The sequence below is a fragment of the Globicephala melas genome, chromosome 6 (genome assembly GCF_963455315.2).
Source record: "Globicephala melas chromosome 6, mGloMel1.2, whole genome shotgun sequence".
NCBI classification, from domain to species: domain Eukaryota; kingdom Metazoa; phylum Chordata; class Mammalia; order Artiodactyla; family Delphinidae; genus Globicephala; species Globicephala melas.
This window is the reverse complement of record NC_083319.1, coordinates 56,795,057-56,813,677: the sequence shown is the minus strand read 5'-3', so window position 1 is coordinate 56,813,677 and position 18,621 is coordinate 56,795,057. Positions and strand designations below refer to the sequence as shown.

The following is an 18,621-nucleotide window of genomic DNA, read 5'->3' as shown; positions in this document are numbered from 1 at the left end:
CAAAAAAATATATACACTATGTATCTTTAGAAATCTACTTTTGGTGTTTCAAAGACACATTTCACATTCAATTCTTAACACAGTAGCAACAAAAATCCCCTGATAATCATACCAGTATTCCTCTTCAGGGATCTTATCCAAAGGAGGATTCAGGCAGTAAATATGATAGGCCATGTTACATTCATCACATAGAACTTGCATGTTGGGTTCCTGTTTTCCACCACATATATGACAGGAGCAAGAACGGCATTTCTTATTTGGGTCTCCACCACAAAAGTCACATTCAGGGTCATTTTTCCCTATTAAGAACAAAATTATAGCAAGCCTAGTCTTAAAATCATTTTTATCTCTATGAACCTTATAAAGAAAAACCCATGAGAATAACACGCAGCTTTTTTAACAAAGAGAAAAGAACCATAAGAAATAATCCAGTATAGTACTTTTAAGTTCCCCAAATGTGCATCGAGATGCCTAGGGGCAATGCAGTGAACTCACGGGGCACCGTAAGATATATTAAAATTTCAAGCAAAATACAATACTTGAACAAAGTTGTTTGGATTTAACTACGTAATAAACGAAACTATTATGTAACACCTATTCTGCAGATCCAAACCTTTCCTTGTGGACTGAACTAGGAGGGGTACGGCTATTAGAAGTTAGCAAACCCATTTTGGTTTTGCTATGCCCCCAATATACTCTTCATTAGTAACAGTATCTAACAGTTTATTTATTTATTTTTATCTTACTTGTCAATTGGTTCAGAACTCTGGCAACTAACAGGTTCCGCTTATTGCCCCCCACCTCCCCCAACCCACCAGCCTCCCCCATCTAAACCCAAACACCTTCTGCCAAAATATTCACTTGAAATTATAAAATATACATATATACACAGAAATCTTATAGTAATGCTCACTAATACCAAAAGTAAAATTTAAATGTCAAAAGAGTAACAGCTGGGCAGATTTTGTGTAAAATGAGGTAAGTTTATAAGAACTATAATACAGAGGTAGCCAAATATGTTAAATTCAAAAAGGAAATTGCAGAATAAATTTTTTACACAAAATTAACTGTATAGATACACAAAGATGAATTAGATAGATACAGAAAGATGTCTAGAATGACATATATTGTTAGAGTGATTACCTCTTGGGAGTTCTATAATTTATATAGTTCTATACTCTGAATTTCTTACAAATGCACACAATAAATTCGCGAGGAATTTACCGTATCAGAGCTGATTGTTCATTAAGAGAAACAGGGAAGAAGTACCTGACAAATAAGAGACGGGGAAAGAAAATTGCCACTGATTTCAGTACTAACTTTCTGACTGATCACACTGCCTATTCTTGCTAATGAATGGAAGGTTACAATTTTGTTTCACTTCCACTAAGGTAGCTGTGACAACATATAAGTAATGGAAATTTCACAGACCTAAAATACCAAAGGTATGTTTAGATTTTTGGTTTGGAGAATGATCTGGTCAATGGCAATCTGGCTGTGAAATGGTTTCTTTACACAGAAGTTCAAAGCTGTAGCTATAACATGATTAGCATTAGACAGAGGAGAGAACAACATATATATGCAGATACACTGAGAGAGAAAACACAAGAAAAACCTGGTCAATCTTCTTTTTCTATTGTGTTTTACTGAGAGCAAGTAAGTCACATTAAATAAGTTTACTTATCAAGTTTACCTTTATTCCTAGAATATAACCATACAGTCATAAACCATAGAAACAGTCATAAACCACAGAAACAGTCATACACAGTACGCCTTAAGGTTCTTAATTCACGTAGATGTATTAGCATCACAGCCTCAAAAAATGAGTATGGCTTAGACCAGTAACATGGAAATCTTATTTATTGATCTGTTAAAGGTCTTGTCTTGTTCTAATCTTGCACAACTGTGGTAAGAAGAGGTTAGGCAGAACTATTTAATCTTGAATATTTCTTTTCCCAGAATATACTAGACATTGACACACAGCATAAAGTCAATGAATTGTTCTCCAGAAAAAAAATCAGAATTGACAGAGTATGAGACACTGTAACCTATTTGCAAAGATAGTGACTGAACCATGAATGAAAAGACTTAGAATCTAGTCTGCCTCTGTTACCAACTAGCTACATGATATTAAGTAAAATATATGCAAGGAAGAGATAAGGCTACACTCTAACATCCTAACGATGACATAAACCTCATTCACTACCTCCCAGAAATTCAGGGCTCAACCAGCATTATTATTCTTAGGCTCTACTAGTATAAAAATAAGTCTCACTATTCAAAATTAATCTTAAATGGCCACAACATTACCAAAGTGGGTTTTTAATCTGGACAGACTCTATAATAAAGGAAACAGCAAGAAAATGGCAATAAAATGCCAAGATGAGAAAATATTTTTTGAAGACAAATCTTATCATTTGAGAAAAATCCATTAAACCAAAATAGATCTTACATCAAAATGGTTGTCTTGAAAATAAATTTGTATGGTCTACAATTTTATACTTTCTCAAAAGTTATTCCCTGGCCAGTTAAAATGGCAATCATGAACAATAAATGCAGTCTCAGCCCGTAAGAAAAATCCATACTTAAAAACTTTCCATCTGCCAATGAAAGAGGATGGGCTCCAGGTTTCTCGATCTTGAAGATTTCATTTATGAATCTTATCTGACAGTCATTTAATTTTCCTTCAGAACCCCTGTTTAAAAAAGGAAGAAAGGTTAACCTCTGCCAGCAAAATCTAAATCACACACAAATAGTAATTAAAAGTCAGTTTGGAAACTCGCTGAACACTTCCTATTTACAAATGGGGATTACAGCTATTCTAATCACTGAGTTATTGCTTCCAGCAGTAGGAAAAGTCCAATGATTAATATTTGAAGTTAAGTGTCACTTTTAATATCAGGAAAAAAAATTCAAGACTCAGATCATCTGGTGAGAAGATAGCTATCTTGTAAATTTAATTTAACTTAAAGACTAGGTAAAATGATACTCCCAATTAAAATGAAAGATTTAAACATATTTCCAATAAATATGGCAAGTTTCTGGGTAAATAGATGACCTCTTATTACAAAGAAAAGTCTTTCAAATACTAAGCCATATTTTTCATAGCCACGTTTATAGCTGTTTGCATATACTTCTTCAAAGTTTCTTGCTGTGACTGTGGATTTGTATAATTCTTTTAATTTATCAACTTTTGCTTTGTATTTTTGAAGATATATTATTGGGTACATACAGATTAAGGATCCTTAAATCTTATGAAATGTCTTTGTATCTCTAGTAATGCATTTTGTATCAAAAGTGTACCTTTGGTTTTTCTGATTACCATTTGCTTGGTGACTTTTTCAATCATTTCACCTTTTAAAACTTTTAATGTCAAATGCAGAAAATTTATAGATAAATGTATGGTTTAGCCAATTATAAGGTACACATCCTTGTAATCAGCCATGACAAGAGATAGGACTGTCAACTACCTCAGTAGTTCATGTCCTCCCTCCCAGTCACAACCTCTTCACTCCCTCCCATGAGTTATATTTACCTTAATTTTCTTCAATCTTCTCACCTGTCTGCCTAAGTATATGATATAGTTTTGTGTTTCAAAAACTAAATTCCCAATATTTTTCCTTATAATTTGTTGAAGAAGCCCCACCATTTGTCCTATAGAGTTTCCCATGGTCTCGATTTTGATACCTGCATTCCCAAAGTGTACTTTAGTTTTTTCTGTCATTTATATTTCCAGTAAATCAGTAGTTGGATCTGGAGTAAAGGCTGAAAACCCTTGGTTTGATGCCTGTTTTTAACAATAAAGTTTTACTGGAACACAACTATGCCTATTCGTTTATGTATTCTCCATGGCTGGTTTCACGCTATAACAGCAGAGTTGAATTGCGACAGACCATCTGGCGGCCAAAGGTTAAACTATTTACTATCTGTCCCTTTATAGAACAAAACTGCTGACCCTTGCTCTAAATGTTTACTCAAATCCAGGTTCATTTTTTGGGTAAAACTGTCTATAGGTCTATTTTCATCAGTAAGCACCTAATTATTTAGTTGTCTTTTCCTACAGCAGCCATAGATGCTCAATGCCTAGATTAATTCACTGGGAATTGGAAAATGTTGGTATTCTTTCATTCCTTTTTTACTTATTTGCTGGAATAATTCCATAAAGAGAAACCTGAGCTCATCAATTACTTGGTGACTCAGTGGTATAGCTCATATAACAAATATAGATGAAATGCTTTCTTTAGCAGTTTAAAAAACATAGTTCTCAAACATTCTATGTAGTTGATTGATGAGTTTCTATGTAACTAGGAGTTCACGTATTTGAGGTGTTTCAATCCACGCTAGATATTTTCCTTATTGATGTTCAAATCGCCTCATCTTTGGCCAATGGGATATTCCAGCTGATTCTCAAATCTTTCTGACAAGAATTTAGCAATCTTTGTGGGCTTCCTTGTTATGTGCAAGACAAGATTTTTGTTCTCAGTTCATCTTGTACATTTTCTGCCCCCACCCAGTGTCTTTATTTTTTTAATAGATCTTTATTGGAGTGTAATTGCTTTACAATACTGTGTTAGTATTACAATACTGTATTAGTTTCAAAGTGAATCAGCCATATGCATACATATATCCCCATATCCCCTCCCTCCCACCCTCCCCATCCCACCTCTCTAGGTCATCGCAAAGCACCGAGCTGATTTCCCTGTGCTATGCTGCTGCTTTCCACTAGCTATCTATTTTACATTCGGTAGAGTATGTAGATGCTACTCTCAATTGGCCCCAGCTTCCGACCCCCGACCGCCCCCCCAGCCTGTAGTCTTATCTCCAAGGAAGCCTAGTTTCTTTTAGGTGGAAATGGTTATTTTAAGACCACAATTTAGGCACTAGAAAAGCTTTCTAAAACTGGATTGATCACTATTTCTAGACCAAGCTACAAAATTTAGACATACACATTAATACACGTACAAGATACCTCATGAGTTCATGCAAACACTTTCTGTTCAAATTCAGGACTAAAGGATAAGTCTGCTTTTGACAAGGCAATTATTTCTCTTTCTCCTTTCCCCCACAATCAGAAAATCCTAGTTCTCAAAGACACCAAGGATGCCTAAATTAGAATGCTACAAGTACTTCTTTGCTTTACCCCACATTACATATGACATTTTCACCAGTTGTCATTATGACTACAGAAAATACTTTTAAAATTTCTTTGTGTATTTCTGCCATGTCTTACAGTTATATCTACAGTGTCAGACCATAAAACCATTACATACTACACTTTCTCCTTTATGTACCTCCCTCTAGTCCCAGTTCTAGATGCAGAGATATTTTTAATGTTTATCACTACTCTATGTCAAATTGCCTACAGTCATCTTGATGGTCTGAAACTAGTTCTCTACAAGATTTCCCAAGAAGGGTTCATGAGAACAATTCCTCCCCTAGTTCTTACAAGTTAATGACAGCTTGTCTCCAGCCTTTATACTGAAGGCCAGTTTGGCTAGACTTAAAATTCTTGGCTTACCTTTTCTTGACTCATGGATGTCTTTCTGGGATGTTTTCCTTGTAAGGGTGTTATCCTGGTTCCTTATTTTTTCTTTTTCTTCTAATTTTGTATGGATTTCACATCAATGTTTTTCTTTTGCTTGTTTTTATAAAATTTTCTTGACCCTTTAGAGGGTATAACTTCAATTAGGTTTGCTAGATCACAGCCACAGAGCTCCACATAACTCAGTTTTGTTGTTGTTGCTTTTTGGAGAAGCATTCAAAACTACGGCAGCTAAAATCTAATCTGATAGAAAGCAGATCAGTAGTTTGAGGCCAAGGTTGAGGGTTGTAGTAGTAATTGTGACTCTGATGGAGCCCACAGGGACTTTTGGTGGGGGGTAATGAAAAGGTTCTATATCGTGATTACAGTGGTGGCTTTATATGGTACATATTGCTTTAAGTAAATTTTGCCTCAAAAATTAATTTAAAAAATGACGCTATAGAAACTTCCTTTTGGTATCTCCTGGCTCTATTCCCCTGCCCTATTTTTAACTGGACCCTTTTTTCCTTTGTCTTTACTGTTCCTGTCCTACTCAATTTGGACTGCATTCCTAGTAGTTTATTCTCAATATGGGACTTTGTCCTGGAATGGAACTTTAGCTGACTAATTTTGAGAGTTCATAGGGCTCTAATCTCTTCAGACCTTACTGCAAACTGCGTATACTCATCCAAACTGGGGTGCATACCCATTTCTGGCTTCAGCTGCTGTATTAGTTAACTATTATTACATAACAAGTCACCACAAAACTAGCAGTTTAAAACAAAAATTACCTCAGTTTCTGTGGATCAGCAATTTGGAAGCAGCTTAGCTGGGTAGTTCTGGCTCATGATCTTTCTTGAGGTTTCAGTCAAGCTGTTGACCAGACCTACAGTCTCATCTAAAGGCTCAACTCGGGGAAGACCAACGGGCTGTCTGAATTCTCACAACATAACAGCTGGCTTCCACCAGAGGAAGTGATCTGAGAGAGCCCAAAATGGAAGCTTCCATAACCCAATCTCAGAAGTGGTATACCATCACTTCTGCCATATTCTACTGGTCACAAAGAGCAACCCTAATAAAATGTAGGAGGGAACTATGTTGTTGAGTACCAGGAAGAAGGAATTATTGGGGGTCATCTTAAAAGATGGCCACCATAGCTGCTACTCTCAGGTGAGATAGGTTGCTGAGGTAACTTACTATTTTGGAGTTCTTGGGTCAATCATATATCCTGTTACCCTCTTCTTCCTCTTGTAATAGTTACCAATACCGCACAGGTCTTGTAGCTTTCAGTTGTTTATCTCAGCAGCTATCTTGGTGTTTGTGGGAGATACCACATCACCCTAAATGTCTGTAGATACTGCCCTTAATTTTTGGATTAGATCTTTTCGTTCTATTTGTTTTTATAAGGATATCTAGGAAGATTAAAATCTATGCTGTTGCCCTCTTCCTAGAATCCCATCCATCCTTATATTTTCAACTTCTGTGATTTCATTATTTAAGGAGATTTTCTTATAAGCAGCCTAAGAGTTTTGTTTTTATTTTAATCTAGTCTGTTGATCTTTGTCTTTATAATATTTAGTTCATATATAGTTAATATAATTGATGATATATTTGTTGCTACCATTTTACCATGTTTTCTATTTTATCTACCTTTTTGTCTTACTCTTCTTGATTGCCTTCTTTTGTATTATTCTATTTCCACTCTTAATTTGCTAATATTTTATTAATTTTTAGTGGTTCTTAGAGAATGCACCATGCAAACCTGAAAAATCAATCTGCTTTACGTTTTACTTTCAGTACTTTCCTGATCACGTCAGAATCTCAAAGCTTCATTTACTAATCCCATCTTTCACATGGTTATCATGATTTTATTCTACACATATTTTAATCTTATTTTTTCAGTAGTCTATTTGTACTCAAATAGTTACCCTTCCTCTGTTCATAATTATTTCCTATATTTCCTTATTTCTATCTGAGATCATCTTCCTTCTGCTTAAAGAACTCCCTTTAGTATTTCCTTTAGTGCAAGTCTGTTGGTTGGTATTCTCTCAGGTGTGGTCTGACGTCTTTATTTTGGTTTCATTTTTGTAGTATATTTTCATTAAAAATGTATTTCTAAGTTGAGAACTTTTAAAGTTAGTGTTTTCAGATGCCATTCCACTGTCTTCTAGCTTACACTACTCCTGGTTAAAACTCAGCCGTCTTCCCTTTGATTCTACCTTTAGTTTTCAGCAGCCTTATTGCAATATGCCACTGTTTTCTTTTTAATTATCCTGCTTAGGAACTACAAAACTTCAATCTTCGACTGACGTCTTTTATCAGTTTTGGAAAATTCTAGCTATTACATTTTCAAATAGTTTTCACCCTACTCTCTTTTGGGGAACTACAAAAAGATGTAAACACACCTCTTCACAAAGTCCCACATATATAACAGTCTTTTCTGTATTATTTTCCATTATATTTTCAATGTTTTAGTTGGATATTTTTCATTGACTTGCCTTTGAGTTTATCCTATCTTCTGCTGTGTCTTATCTGCTGATAAACCAACCTAAGGAACTCTCAGTTGTAGAAACTGTATTTTTCACTTCTTATTCTCCATATGATTATTTTATAGATTCTAATTCTCAGTTGAAATTCTCTATCTTTTCAACTATTTTCTTAAGCATATTAATTATAATTACTTTAAAGTTCCTGCCTGATAATTTGATCAAGATCACTTATGACTCCATTTCTGTTATTGGTTTATCTTCTTCTGGTTTTTTATTATGTGGCCCTGTCTTTTGGTAGCACAGTATTTTTGATTCCATGGTAGATAGTATATTTAAAACATTAGAGGTGGGCTTCCCTGATGGCACACTGGTTAAGAATCCACCTGCCAATGCAGGGGACATGGGTTCGAGCCCTGGTCTGGGAAGATCCCACATGCAACGGAGCAACTAAGCCCGTGTGCCACAACTACTGAGGCTGCGCTCTAGAGCCCGTGAGCCACAACTACTGAGCCCGTGTGCCACAATTACTGAGGCTGCGCTCTAGAGCCCATGCTCCACAACAAGAGAAGCCACCACAATGAGAAGCCCGCGCACCACAACGAAGAGTAGCTCCCGCTCTCCGCAACTAGAGAAAGCCCGGGCACAGCAACGAAGACCCAATGCAGCCAAAAATAAAAGAATAAAATAAATAAATTTAAAAAAAGAAAGAAAAGCGTTAAAAAAAACACATTAGAGGCTTCAGACATTATCTTACCATTAAGAAGGTCCAATCTTCCTTCTGCTGGAGAGATACTACAGTGGTTTAACATTTTAATTAGCAACTCTGCTGAGGCAAGGCTGGTTTTTCAGCTTTGGTAAGGTTTAGTCTATCTGTCTGCCTTAACCATCTACAGTTTTCAACTAAGAGCCTGTTGTATATTCTGTGGGTCCACTCCACCAGGGATCCCCAAATTCATGTTTGCCTTCTAAGACTGCTAAAAACTCCACTTTGTTTTTTACTTATGTTTTTAGTCTCCTGCCTAGGAAAACCCAGTATTTGGCAAAAGTCCTAAGAGAGCACAGGTTATATGCTTGAGGCATCCCACATATCTGCCAACAGCTCTGATTTCTTGTCCCTACACTGCCGCCAGTTGTTCAGTGAGGTTTGCCCTGTATCCATAATTAGCATAGTCCCCAGGGTAAAAAGCAACTACAAAAGCTAACTGTCAGGCTTCCCTGGTGGCGCAGTAGTTAAGAATCCGCCTGCCAATGCAGGAGACAGGGGTTTGAGCCCTGGTCCGGCAAGATCCCACATGCTGTGGAGCAACTAAGCCCGTGCGTCACAACCACTGAGCCTGTGCTCTAGAGTCCGCATGCCACAACTACTGAAGCCCACACGCCACATCTACTGCAGGCCGAGCACCAAAAGCCTGCGGCTCTGCAACGAGAGAGGCTACCGCAATGAGAAGTCTGCGCACTGCAACGCAGAGTGGCCCCTGCTCGCTGCAGCTAGAGAAGGCCCGCGCTCAGCAATGAAGACCCAATGCAGCCATAAATAAATAGATAGATAAATAAATAAATAAAATAAATTAAAAAAAAAAAAAGCTAACTGCTTCCTAAGGTTCTTCCCTTTCCAGAGTCATACCCCTGGTAGTTCTCCTTACTTCTCTGCTGCCTTTCAGATGACAACTGTACTTGATCTGGCTATTCTAGTTGTTCTAGGTAAGAATGCTGATCTGCAGCCAGCTATTCCACCCCACCTGGAAAGAGAAACCTTCTATGGGCTTCAATAAAGTCACAAAATCAGACAGCTTAAAACTAAAATCACTTTTCCAGTCATTTATCATTTTAAGTTGAAGACTTACTACATCCATTTCCTCTTGACTAAACTAATGAAGGCATAGATCACAACCAAAACAGGTAGTCAATTCATTCCTTCAGGAAACACCCTATTTCACTGAAATCTAATAAACAATTGTAAAAATACACTATTTTATATACTACCAAAAAAGAAACTGGCCTGCAATGGGTCAGTATAAGAAGAACCCTCAAATAAAGTTGGGACACCAAATGAAAGCTAACAACTATAAGATATATTATTTTATGAAACCTCAAGCAAGAAAAAAGCCTGAGATGAGCAGTCTAAGAAGGACCCTCAAAGCTAGGACAACAAATGGCTTCTCTCATGTTAAAGAAAAATGGCAAATAAACCACCCTGCAGATACAGAAAATAAAGATGACTGTGTTTCAATATTACCCCTGGGTATAAGGAGAAAAAGTATCCCCTGAGAGTTGAACCACAGGCATACCTTGTGGTCTGCAGATATGAATTCATACTACCTGTGTGGTTTAAAAAAGCTCAAGCAGGAAATTTAACTTCAAGTTAGATGGCACTCCAAGGTGACTAGCAGAAGTAAACTCAAATATCTGAAAGAACCCAACTTTAGTCAGTCCAATAGCAATTTTAAGATACATCATAATTTCAGATGTTAAAATATGGAAAACCGTTAATTTCAGATTCTATGAAGTATTGTATTTACTGAACATTTATTTTAACTAGTGCTTAGAACAGGGCCTGACACACAGGAGCGAACAACAACAACAAAAAAATCAAAGCATTAACATTCCAGTGGTATGCTTGGCAGAATAATAGGCCCCAAAGACATCTATGTCCTAAGCCCAGGAACCTGTGAATATGTTACCTTATATGGCAAAAGGGACTTTGTTAATGACCTTTAAATAGGATTATCTAGATAGGCCCAATGTAATCACAAGGGCCTTGAAAAGTAGAAAAGGGAAGAAGAAAGAGCCTGATGAAGATGTGACTACAAATGAACAGTCAAAGATACAATTTTGTTGGCTTTAAACATGGAGAAGTGGGCCGCGGGCCACAGGCCAAGGAATTGGGAGGCCCCTAAAATCTGAAAAAGGCAAGGAAGTCAATTTTCCTTCAGTCTCCAAAAAGGAACACATCCCTGCCGACACTGCTTTTAGCCCAGTGAAACTCATAAGATTTCTGACCTACAGAAGTGTAAAATAGTAAGTTCTATTATTTAAGCCACTAAGCCTGTAGTAATTTGTTATAGCAATAACAAGAAACTAATACAAGTAGGGCAAGAGAAAATAATAAATGTCAGGTGATAATCAGTATCATAAAGAAAAATAAGTTAGACTACGGGAGAATTCAATCATATACACACACACCTATGCCTGGTATCTGTCTGTCTGTATTGTTTTACATAGCGTGATCAAGAAAGTTGTCTTTCGAAGTGATATTTGAATAAAGAAATAAAACAAAAGACAAAGTAAGCCAAATGAATATCTGTGTGGAGCAGACCAGTCAGAGGAAACAGCATGTACAAAAGCTCTGAAACAGGAGCGTGTTTACATGATTAAGCAACACAAGGAGGCCAATATGGTTGGAATACAGTGAGCTTTGATTTATAACTTGATATGGACATCAAGTTCATAGTCTGTAAGAATGGTACATTCAATAATCAGATCACTAGAGATGGCATGATAAACAACTATGGATACAATTTAGTAAATAAAACCCTAAAAAATGACACAAAATACACTAAGTACATCCATAGTTTTAGTAAGGTTAAAATTTTTTTTTTGCTATTGGATTCAAATTCTACTTAGGAATATCTAATCTAGTATAATTTCATACAGTATTAAATATACAAGAGTAAGTGACCAAAGTTTTGAAAAACTGATTTAAACCCTAGACTTCTGTTTTGAATTTTCTTCAAAGCTAAAATAGAAACAGAAAATGGCAAGCTAAAAATAGAATTTTGTTAACTAGAATTAGTTTAAGCATATTCACTTTTTGGTACTCACAAATTAAAAATTAGATACAAGCATGAACTTTAACTCCAAGTTCCCTTATCAAATCTCCAAGGCAGATTACAAATCATGTCCTCTGTTTCTTCCTTTGTACCTTCAATACAATAGAGAGGATCAAAGCCAAACGTTAGTTTTTTTGTAAATGTCTAGTATACGCCATGATCAAGTGGGATTTATCCCAAGGATGCAAGGATTTTTCAGTATCTGCAAATCAATCAATGTGATACACCACATCAACAAATTGAATAAAAACCATATGATCATCTCAACAGATGCAGAAAAAGCTTTTGACAAAATCCAACACACATTTATGATAAAAACTCTCCAGAAAGTGGGCATAGAGGGAATATACCTCAACACAATAAAGCCCATTTATGACAAACCTACAGCTAACATAGTACTCGGTGAAAAGCTGAAAGCATTTCCTCTAAGATCAGGAATGAGACAAGGATGTCCACTTTCCACTTTTATTCAACATAGTTCTGGAAGTCCTAGCCACGACAATCAGAAAATAAAAGAAAATAAAAGGAATCCAAATTGGAAAAGAAGTAAAACTGTCACTGTCTGCAGATGACATGATACCATACACAGAAAATCCTAAAGGTGCTACCAGAAAATGACTAGAGCTAATCAATGAATTTGGTAAAGTTGCAGGCTACAAAATTAATATACAGACATCTGTTGCATTTCTATACACTAACAACAAAAGATCAGAAAGAGAAATTCAAGAAACTATCCCATTTACCATCGCATCAAAAAGAATAAAATACCTAGGAATAAACCTATCTAAGGAGGCAAAAGACTTGTACTCCGAAAACTGTATGATGCTGATGAAAGAAATAGAAGATGACAAACAGATGGAGAGATATATCATGTTCTTGGATTGGAAGAATCAATATTGTCAAAATGACTATACTACCCAAGGCAATCTACAGAGTCAATGCAATCTCTATCAAATTACCAATGGCATTTCCACAGAACTAGAACAAAAAAAATTTTAAATTTGTATGGAGATACAAAAAACCCCGAATAGCCAAAGCAATCTTGAGAAAGAAAAATGGAGCTGGAGGAATCAGGCTCCCTGACTTCAGACTATACTGCAAAGCTATAGTCAACAAAACAGTAATGGTATTGGCACAAAAACAGAAATATAGAACAATGGAACAGGATAGAAAGCCCAGAAACAAACCCATGCACCTACGGTCAATTAATCTATGACAAAGGGGGCAAGAACATACAATGGAGAAAAGACAGTCTCTTCAGTAAATGGTGATGGGAAAACTGGTCAGCTGCATGTAAAAACATGAAATTAGAACATTCTTTAACACCATACACAAAAATAAATGCAAAATGGATTAAAGACCTAAGTGTAAGACCAGATACTATAAAACTCGAGGAAAACATAGGCAGAACACTCTTTGTCATAAATTGCAGCAAGATCTTTTTTAATCTGTCTCCTAGAGTAATGGAAATAAAAGCAAAAATAAACAAATGGGACCTAACTAAACTCAAAAGCTTTTGCATAGCCAAGAAACCATAAACAAAATGAAAAGACAACTCCCAGAATGGGAGAAAATATTTGCAAATAATTTGACGGCCAAGGGATTACTCTACAAAATTTACAAACAGCTCATGCAGCTCAATATCAAAAAACAAACAACCCAATCAAAAAATGGGCAGAGGAACTGAACAGACATTTCTCCAAAGACATACAGATGGCCAAGAGGCACATGAAAAGATGCTCAATATTGCTACTTATTAGAGAAATGCAAATCAAAACTATAATGAGGTATCACCTCATACCAGTCAGAATGGCCAACATCAAAAACTTTACAAACAATAAATGCTGGAGAGGGTGTGGAGCACCCTACACTGCTGGTGGGAATGTAAATTGGTACAGCCACTATGGAGAACAGTATGGAGGTTCCTTAAAAAACTACAAATAGAGCTACCATACGATCCAGCAATCCCACTCCTGGACACATATCTGGAGAAAACCATGGTCCAAAAGGATACATGCACCCCAATGTTCATTACAGTGCTGTTTACAATAGCCAAAACATGGAAGCAATCTAAATGTCCATTGACAGAGGAGTGGATAAAGAAGATGTGGTACATATATACAATGGAATATTACTCAGCCATTAAAAAGAATGAAATAATGCCATTTGCAGTAACATGGATGGACCTGGAGATTATCATACTAAGTGAAGTATAACACAAATATCAAATGATATCACTTATATGTGGAATCTAAAACAAAATGATACAAATGAACTTATTTACAAAACAGAAATAGACTCACAGACTTAGAGAATGAACTTCCCAGGGGGGAAGGGTGGAGGGAGGGATAGATTGGGAGTTTGGGATTGACATGTACATGCTGCTATATTTAAAACAGATAACCAGCAAGGACCTACTATATAGCACAGGGCACTCTGCTCAATAATCTGCAATAACCTAAATGGGAAAAGAATTTGAAAGAGAATAGATACTTGTATATGTATAACTGAATCACTTTGCTGTACACCTGAAACTAACACAACGTTGTTAATCAAAAAGAATTTGTTAACTAGAATTAGACAGTTTAAGCATATTCACTTTTTGCTACTCACAAACTAAAAATTAGGAACAAGCATGAACTTTAACTCCCAGTTCCCTTATCAAATCTCGGAGGCAGATTAAAAATCATGTCCTCTATTTGCTTCTTCCATTGCACTTTCAATACAATAGAGAGTATCAAAGATGAAGGTTAGTTCTTTGTAAATGTATAGTAAAATTGATAAACCTTTGGTGAGATTAAATCACAAACTAAACTCAGGAATGAAAAAGGGAACAACATTAACAAAGACTATACAGGTTAAAGATGAGGCTATCCAAACTTATGACAATAAACTAAAATTAAAATAGGTTCCTAGAAAATTAAATCCTATTTCAAGAATAGAAAATCTGAATAGTTCTATAATCATTACAGAAATCAAAAAACCTTCTCACAAAGAAAACTCAGCCCCAAAGGACTTTACTGAGAAGTTTTAACATTCAAGCAAAGGACACAAAACTCTACCATAAAATAGAAAAATATTACAGCACACGATAATTTTATAAAACCAACGTAATTTGGAAAGGATAGCTAAGATAGGAAAGTTAATACACAAATTTCACTCATTAACCTAAATGCAAAAATCCTATACAAAATATTGTCAAACCAAATCCAGGAAAGCATACCTACAAAATACCCGTCAAACATTATAATTATTGGTAAAACTTTCAAAGAGATATCAGGAGAAAAAAAAGATGCCTGCTCTCACCACCTCCTTTCAGCGATGTACTAACAGGCAACTGGTGAATGAAGACAAAAGTTAGCAATCAAAGGAAAACTACAACACAAAAATGTCATAATTCACAGATTACAATTATAAAAATCCTGAAACAATCTACATGTGAATTAAAATTATTAACTCTAGTAAGGCTAATGGATCCAAAATCAAAGGTTACTTATATACCAGTAACAAAGAGAAAAATGAAATTTAAAAAGGATTTATAATAACAAGTGGTATCTGAGGTTAAATAAGGATAACAGACACATAAGATCAGACCTCTGGAGAGAATTATATCAGGCTGAACCATATAATGGCCAACATTCAAATATTTTGAATCTATAAAAACATTTCATATGGTTCCACCTAATAAAAACATGACAAAATCATAATAAAGACCTAAGTAAATGGAGAGAAATCACACCCATGGATTACATTTAATGGAGTACCTATCAAATTCCCAATGGTTTTTATGTAGAAATTACCAAAATGACTGGAAAACGCGAATGAAATTACACAGAGCTAAGAACAGAGAAGAACTATTGAAGCACAAGGTAGAAGACCTGCTCTGTCATATTATGAAAGCATGGAACTTATATAAGGACACTCAAAACAGACCAATGATACAGAATAGAGACCAGATGGATGCATCAAATATAAAGATATGTGGGGCTTCCCTGGAGGCACAGTGGTTGAGAGTCCACCTGCCGATGCAGGGGACAAGGGTTTGTGCCCCGGTCTGGGAAGTTCCCACATGCCGCGGAGCGGCTGGGCCCGTGAGCCATGACTGCTGGGCCTGCGCGTCCGGAGCCTGTGCTCCGCCATGGGAGAGGCCACAATAGTGAGAGGTCCGCATACCACACACACACACACACACAAAAAGATATGTGATGAGGTGATATTGAAGATCAATGAGGGGAAAATGGGTTTTTCAATAAATGATACCAGGAAAAATGATTATTCATATGTATTAAGTCTAACCCTTACCTCACACTGTACAAAAAGACCTACTTCAAGTGGATTAAAGATCTAAAACAGGTAAATATTAAGCTTTTATAAGGTAATAATGGAGAATATCTTTATGTTTTCTGAGTAAAGTTTCTCCCCTCCACCCCACTCTATGTTTTATTGAGATATAATTGACATACCATTGTATAAGTTCAAGGTATACAACATAATGATTTGATATGTGTATATATTGACAATGATTACCACAAAAAGTTTAGTTAACATCCATCACCTCACATTTACAGTATTTTTTTCCCTTGTGATGAAAACTTTAAAGATCTACTCTCTAAGCAGCTTTCAAATATACAGTACAGTATTGTTAACTATAGTTGCCATGCTGTATATTACATCCCTTGAACTTATATATCATATAACTGGAAGTTTGTACCTTTTGACCACCCTCACCTATCCCCAACCCTGACCAACCCCCAGTAGGTTTCTTAAAGCAAGACACAAAAAGTATAAGCATTAGGGAAAATTTTTGAGAAATTCAACCCCTTAAAATTACGACTACTACTCAAACATAGGGAAAAAAGATAAGCCACAGAATTGGAGTAGACATTTTCTCCACATGTAACTGAAATGGTCAAGTCTCTACTCTACTTTAGGAGTTCTCTAGAACTCCTAAAAATCAATGAGACAGACTACCTAATTAGCTACAACAACACACACCAATATTTGAAACAGGATCCTTACAAGATATATCCAAATTGCCAATAAACATAACGGTTCTCAATCTCATTAATAGTCAGGGAAATGTAAATCAAAGCCACAATGGAATACTATTATATACCCACCTGACTAGCAAAAACTCAAGCCTGACAAAAGTAAGTGTGGTTAAGAATGCAGAGCAATGGGAACTCTCATACTACTGTGGAAGTGCAATCTGGTACAACCACTTAAATATTTGGTCCTATCTATTAAAGTTAAAGATGCACAACTTCTACAAGCCAGCAATTCTACTTCTAGACAAGACACATCCTACAGAAACTAACGCACATAAGCACCAGGAGAGAGGTATAATGTCATGGCAGCACTGCTTGTAACAGCCCCAAACTATCAACAGCAGAATATATTTATACTTTCCCTCTGGTTATTTATCCATTCTTTCCAGTGAAGGGAAAAGATTTCTAACAATGAAAAAAAATTCCCATCCACAAGCCACAGTGACTCCTTTTTGACTCTTGTATCCCTAACATGTCTAGTAAAAACCTAAATGACAGCAAACATAATCCTTTATAGGACAGTGTGTTTTACTTTGGGATAGCCATCATATATAATCGTTTTCTCATAAGCCAATATTTGCCTATCGATTATTTCCACTCAATCTTAGTTCTAGTCCCTAAAGCCAGAATGCTCCATTCTAACTGTATCTCATAATTACTCAGGAAAACATGTTTTAAATAGCAAGCTTTTTTAGCTCAATGTTATGAGTACTGTTATCTCTTCCCATTGTGTAAACATGCTTCTTTCCACTTCCTACACTCAAGAACATTATAAGAGTCCCTAGATAACTAATTTATGTAGATGCTTTCTCCTTTCCTTCATGATATGTATCCATATCAGAATTTCAAGTTGCTTAGAACTCTGTTAATTGTTACGTCCTTAGCCTGGCAATAGAATCACACTTGTGTTTGTACAAATTTCTGAAACTGTTTTCTAAAAGATAAGCTCACAATATTCTTTTTCTTTATCTTAGGAGTCAGCCAACTTTTCCCATGAAGGGTCAGAGAGTAAGTAGTTCAAGATTCTGTAAGCCTCATGTGCAACCACTCAACAATGCTGTTGAGCACACACACACAAAACCAGCCATGGCCAATACATAAATGGGGATCACTGTGTTCCAACAAAACTTTATTTTCATAAAACAGGTAGCCAGTGGGACATAGTTTACCAACCCCTGCTTTATATTATTAATCATAAGCAGATGCTTGATCTTAGATTTGTCACCTCCATGTTATAACAGATATGATAATATATGTCCATTATATATATAATACATAATATATATAATCAGTTAACCAGAACTTGACAAGAATGTTAGTTTGGCTGCTTCCCTTAAGTAAAAGAAAACTGTCAGGGTCTTTCTAGTATCCCCAATGCTCAACACAACAAATGGACTTCTAATAATTCATTCTAAAGAAAAGAAATGCACAAAAACATATACACAAAGTTGCTTACTTAAACATTGTAATAAGAACTGGAAATACTTTTAACAGGCTTTTTAAAAAAGTAAATTAGTGACTATTTATCCAATACACTTCATTCAGAAGAAATGAACACAAAACGATGTTTACTATTTCCCCAAGTGTAAAAAGGTAGCTTTGAAACAATGCATAGTACTTTATCACCTGAAGGAAACATCTAAAAGTATTTCTTAAAGAATTAACAATGGAAATATCTGAGTAATGTGAAATCTTGGGTGACATTTTACATTTTGAATTGTCTTCATTAAGCT

The 18,621-nt window shown here is 35.8% G+C and overlaps 1 protein-coding gene across 3 annotated transcripts in view; it reads right to left on the bottom strand.

Moving 5' to 3' along the window:
* UHRF2 (ubiquitin like with PHD and ring finger domains 2) overlaps positions 1-18,621 on the bottom strand; it is a 74,549-nt gene that overhangs the window by 21,908 nt on the left and 34,020 nt on the right. For all 3 annotated transcript variants that reach the window (XR_004043718.2, XR_009564328.1, XM_030877151.3), the window contains exons 5-6: positions 2,586-2,695; positions 113-299 (exon numbers count right to left, since the gene is read on the bottom strand). Coding sequence is in view for 1 of the 3 variants with exons in the window: in XM_030877151.3 (XP_030733011.1) it covers positions 113-299; positions 2,586-2,695 (297 nt within the window). In the remaining 2 variants the exon portion in view is untranslated. The remainder of the gene's footprint in view (positions 1-112; positions 300-2,585; positions 2,696-18,621) is intronic.